Genomic DNA, 4,476 nt, shown 5'->3' with positions numbered 1-4,476 from the left:
CATCTGGTGAGATATTGCGCGTGCGGTAACACACTAACGTAGTCAGATTCTGTACTGGCTGGTATACGCAGCAGAGACCTTACATTCAAAGTCTTCCTCCTATTTCTTAAATGGTGTCAACTGATGGAATGTTATCATATAAATCTATGCTAGGATAACTCCTCTTCATTTTAAACGCATAATCTTTGCAAAATGCGATTTCTCACGGGAGATATTGCGCATGCGCGCACCGTGTTAGGCGTGCAGTGCCATCTGAGGCAAACTTCACAATATAGCTTGCTGCGGGGGAGAGGGGATGGGAGACTGAGGAAAGGCGGCAGGAAAGATGGTGGCGGCGGTAGAAGAAGAAAGAGGCTGAGCGAGGGACAGGCAAGGGGAAGGACGCGAGAGCATAAAGTAGGTGTTTTGTACCTTACATGCTAGGGCGCTCTCCTAATTATAAACACAGGTCTACTGATAAACGTTTATTACGGAACGCTATGCTGAGATATCCGCTATCTAACCATTTTAAATGTATATTCATCACAAAATGTAACTCCTCTGGTGAGATATTGCACATGCGCGAACACACTAACGTAGCCAGATTGTCTGGTACATGGTCAAAACAAAGTTGTTTGTGCACAGCGACGTGCGTGCGAATAAATATCAAATATGAGTTCATGTAAGGCACACAGAAGAGCAGTAAATCCATTCTTATCTAGTGCGTGTAAATATTATCAAAGGCTTTTCACGATAGTCCAGTTCTTTGGCAATGTCCTTCAGATATAGGCACCTTTGGCCCAGCCTGTCCGGCAAACTGCATGCAGTGTTTCCCTTCGCACACTCAGGATACCATTGAGCCCATGTAGTAGCAGATTGAGCCCATAAGTGAGAGCGCCATCTGTCGTGGAGTTTGCCTGTCCAGGCCGCGTTTGTACATGTAAACACTCCATAACCAACTCTTCCTACGAAGAGTTCCGATGTTGCTAGAGCTCAGTAAGGGAGGGCTCGTCGGCGCATTTTGTATAAGAAACGGTCATTAGCATTATGGACAAGGGACTGGTTTCCCTGGTCGTGCTGCTTGCAGCAGTGATGTACATGAGAAGCGGGCAGAACGTCACATACAGCGTAGAGGATCCCGACGATGTCTACGATTATATTATCGGTGAGTATATATATAGCCCGGCCACACCTAGCTCTGCAATATTTTACAGCAACAGGGTAACCTGTCCATCGATGGAATAATGTGTCTTTTGTCGAATTCCATCGTTAAATATAGTCAAAAGCAATCAGTAATAAATAGGGCGGTTCTTCCATCTAAACGGAGCAAGTACCACGTACAGGATAGCAATAAGCGTCACACAAAGGCATGCATATAGATATCGGGCATTTCAGAAAAACATCCAGCCAGCTATCCAGCCAGCTAAACGAAATGTTTGTAAAAAATACATGGACAACATCAGTGGCCTAAAGAATAGTCGCACAGACATTTAAAGCAGATACGCGCGTGATCAGTAATCAGTAATCAGTAAGCAGCATTTGATTGACAATAAAAGAGATATGATATGCCGACCTAATCAGAATCCTCTTTAATCTCCCTTTTCAATATTTCATTTAAGGGAATCTTTCACATTTTGGAAGATAGTTCAATAGGATACGATAGCTAGCGATAGATAGATCAATATAATGCATCAATGATGAATGACATAGTACTGCTGTGCTACAGTTGTTGGAAATATTTGGCAATAAATATTAAATATAGTCGATCAGATTACAATGTTAATCCGTCAGTATCGAGCTCGACATCTTGACAAATAATATAATTTAGCTTAGTCTAATTGACTTTCTATTGTGTCTCAATAGGAGGAGGAGGGACGGCAGGATGTGTGCTCGCTAACCGTCTGTCTGCGGACCCTGATGTGAAAGTACTGCTAGTGGAGGCCGGTGGGCTGCCTGAGGGTAACAAGGACATAGATAGACCAGCTTCATATGCGTTTCTGAAAAACACAAAGGTTGACTGGCGCTACATGACAGTGCCGCAGAAATTCTCATGCCAGGCCTGCGAGAAGAAGGTAGCTTCAACGTGTTTTTAGCCCAAGCACAACATATAATCAAGAATATCATGTAATTGTAGGCCTTTATTTTTATTGCTACGACATATAATCTAATAGAAATCCGAAATGAAATGCCACAAGGAAAAATGGGACCGGAAAAAATCACACTATTCTTTTTTGCTATTTTATATGGTTCCATTATCGCAAGCGCTGTGATAGTGCATATACACGTTACATAATACATGTATTGAGAACCGAACATTTTACTAATACATTACATACCTACATTTAATACGGTCGCAAGCGCTATGATATTACACATACACATTACATAATTGATGTTTTATTACAATCAGCAAAGCCTGTGGTCAAGAGGAAAGGTACTTGGAGGCAGCAGCTGCATAAATGCTATTGTTTATGCTCGTGGATCCCCTGAAGATTATAACAAGTGGGAGAAGATGGGAGCATCGGGATGGAGTTATGAAAACGTACTTCCATTCTTTAAAAAGTCAGAGAACGTAAAGATACCTGATCTAAAGAACTCTAGTACGTTTATATACTTCACTCTAACTTTTGAAATGAGCGTGAATATCTAGTCAATAGACGAGTGAGGGTTTGAGTGTAGATAATAGATAAACTATGAAATGAACATACATAATATATATAATGATATATAGTAAATATAATAGCAAGCGATACTAGGAAAGCATTAGTTTAACTTTACAGGGGAATTACTAAGATGAAAGCTCCATTTGGGCGATGATAGAGAAATACTATGTCTTTCACAGAGTACCACGGCGTTAGAGGACCTCTAACTATCACTCAATCCACCTACACGGAACTTGGGAATTTGTTTCTGGACGCAGCGCGAGAGTTAGGCTATAGAGTTGGCGATATAAATGGAGCAAGCCCCTATGGTAAACACATTATATCAAAAGCGTATTAAAAAGGAGAGCGTACAACGGTGAAATGCTGAAACCATGTTGCAGTATTAGTCGAATTAATAAACTTTGTCCGTTTTGTTTTGACGATTCTTTGCGGTATTATTGATTAGCTGTCCTACCTTGCTAATATAAAACAAACCGCTTGTCCCTATGATGCTCCTACGCTGAGATAATGAGCGGTGAAAATCTGGTATTTTTGCCGAAAACCTGCTCGAGATCCCGGTTGGCTGCGACCCTCTCTCGTTCTGTGGTCAGTATGTTGCTTCCGGTCGCTGCTGTGTAGCGCGATGGTAGCGCTGACTCATTACATCATTAGTACAGAGTTTACTACATCCAGCGTGAGGTGGGCACAGGATGGGGTCATCACTATGGCAATCAATATCAGACGTCATTCATTCCATTTGTCAATCATTGACGGAAACACGCGAGGTTTCCCGAAGCTATCCCAAAGCGAGAGAGGGTCGCAGCCAACCGGGATCTCGAGTCGGTTTTCGGCAAAAATACCAGATTTTCACCGCTCATTATCTCAGTGTAGGGGCATCGTAGGGACAAGCGGTTTGTTTTATATTAGCAAGGTAGGACAGCTGATCAATAATACCGCAAATAATCATTAAAATATCGGTTTCTTAATTCGACTAATACTGCAACATGGTTTCAGCATTTCACCGTTGTACGCTCTCCTTCTTAATACGCTCTTGAATATATGTATGGTATTCTTATTTAACTCGGGATCTATATTTCTTATTATTATCAAGTGAAATATTTATAACCACGCATGCATATAGCTATATTTGTAATCCTATTTTTTGTAAAATACTTGTAAATAAAATAAAATTTTAGGGGTTATGAAGGCACATGCAAACATCAGAGATGGCACCCGCGCACACACTGCCAAAGTTTACCTACAACCTGTCGCAAGCAGACCAAATCTGCACGTCATAACTCACGCCCACGTCTCCAAGGTAATAATATTTTTACATTACGTTAAATACATTCGATCTCGTACTTAATTATATTTATATAATTTTCGTACTAATTTTAGATGATACAAAACTGATAGTTACTCTATATAAACAGGTACGTGCACTTTCTGCTCTCATCATCTCATTTCTCTATCTCTACTCGTAAAAGAACCATATATCACCATGAGACATCTATATTATTAGTTTAATTATTGAGATCTTGCTCTTAATATTGTAATAATCACTAGGTGATGTTCGAGGGTAAGAGGGCGGTAGGCTTGCAGTTTATCCATGGTGCCGAGAAGAAACAGGCGAGAGCGTCTCGGGAAGTGATCTGGAACTATCGGCTCTCCTCACATCCTCCTCTTGTCTGGCGTTGGTCCAAAAGAGCAACTCGACCAGTTCAATGCAAGTTAATATATAATCGTTACGCATTTACACAGTACTGAATATATGAATAGTATACTAAATATATATATATATATATATATATATTTATTTATTTATTTATATGCTATGCCTACCGTCCACATAATC

General features: G+C 40.5%; 2 protein-coding genes across 3 annotated transcripts in view; both read left to right on the top strand.

Moving 5' to 3' along the window:
• The first annotated feature begins 1,026 nt into the window (after positions 1 to 1,026).
• LOC106817189 (glucose dehydrogenase [FAD, quinone]-like) overlaps positions 1,027 to 4,476 on the top strand; it is a 21,663-nt gene continuing 18,213 nt past the window's right edge. The window contains exons 1-4 of the mRNA XM_014821855.1: positions 1,027 to 1,144; positions 1,843 to 2,051; positions 2,390 to 2,579; positions 2,822 to 2,950. Of these exons, the coding sequence (XP_014677341.1) occupies positions 1,027 to 1,144; positions 1,843 to 2,051; positions 2,390 to 2,579; positions 2,822 to 2,950 (646 nt within the window). The remainder of the gene's footprint in view (positions 1,145 to 1,842; positions 2,052 to 2,389; positions 2,580 to 2,821; positions 2,951 to 4,476) is intronic.
• LOC106817192 (glucose dehydrogenase [FAD, quinone]-like) overlaps positions 2,495 to 4,476 on the top strand; it is a 10,414-nt gene continuing 8,432 nt past the window's right edge. Inside the window, exons 1-3 of one of the 2 annotated variants that reach the window (XM_014821857.1) lie at positions 2,495 to 2,579; positions 2,822 to 2,950; positions 3,818 to 3,939. The gene's annotated coding sequence lies outside the window, so the exon portion shown is untranslated. Of the gene's footprint in view, positions 2,580 to 2,821; positions 2,951 to 3,652; positions 3,940 to 4,476 lie in introns of those variants that run through there. The other variant, XM_014821858.1, reaches the window with a different exon arrangement.

Source organism: Priapulus caudatus, unplaced genomic scaffold (assembly GCF_000485595.1).
Source record: "Priapulus caudatus unplaced genomic scaffold, Priapulus_caudatus-5.0.1 Scaffold1624, whole genome shotgun sequence".
NCBI classification, from domain to species: Eukaryota; Metazoa; Priapulida; class Priapulimorpha; order Priapulimorphida; family Priapulidae; genus Priapulus; species Priapulus caudatus.
This window is presented reverse-complemented; position numbering and strand designations above follow the sequence as displayed.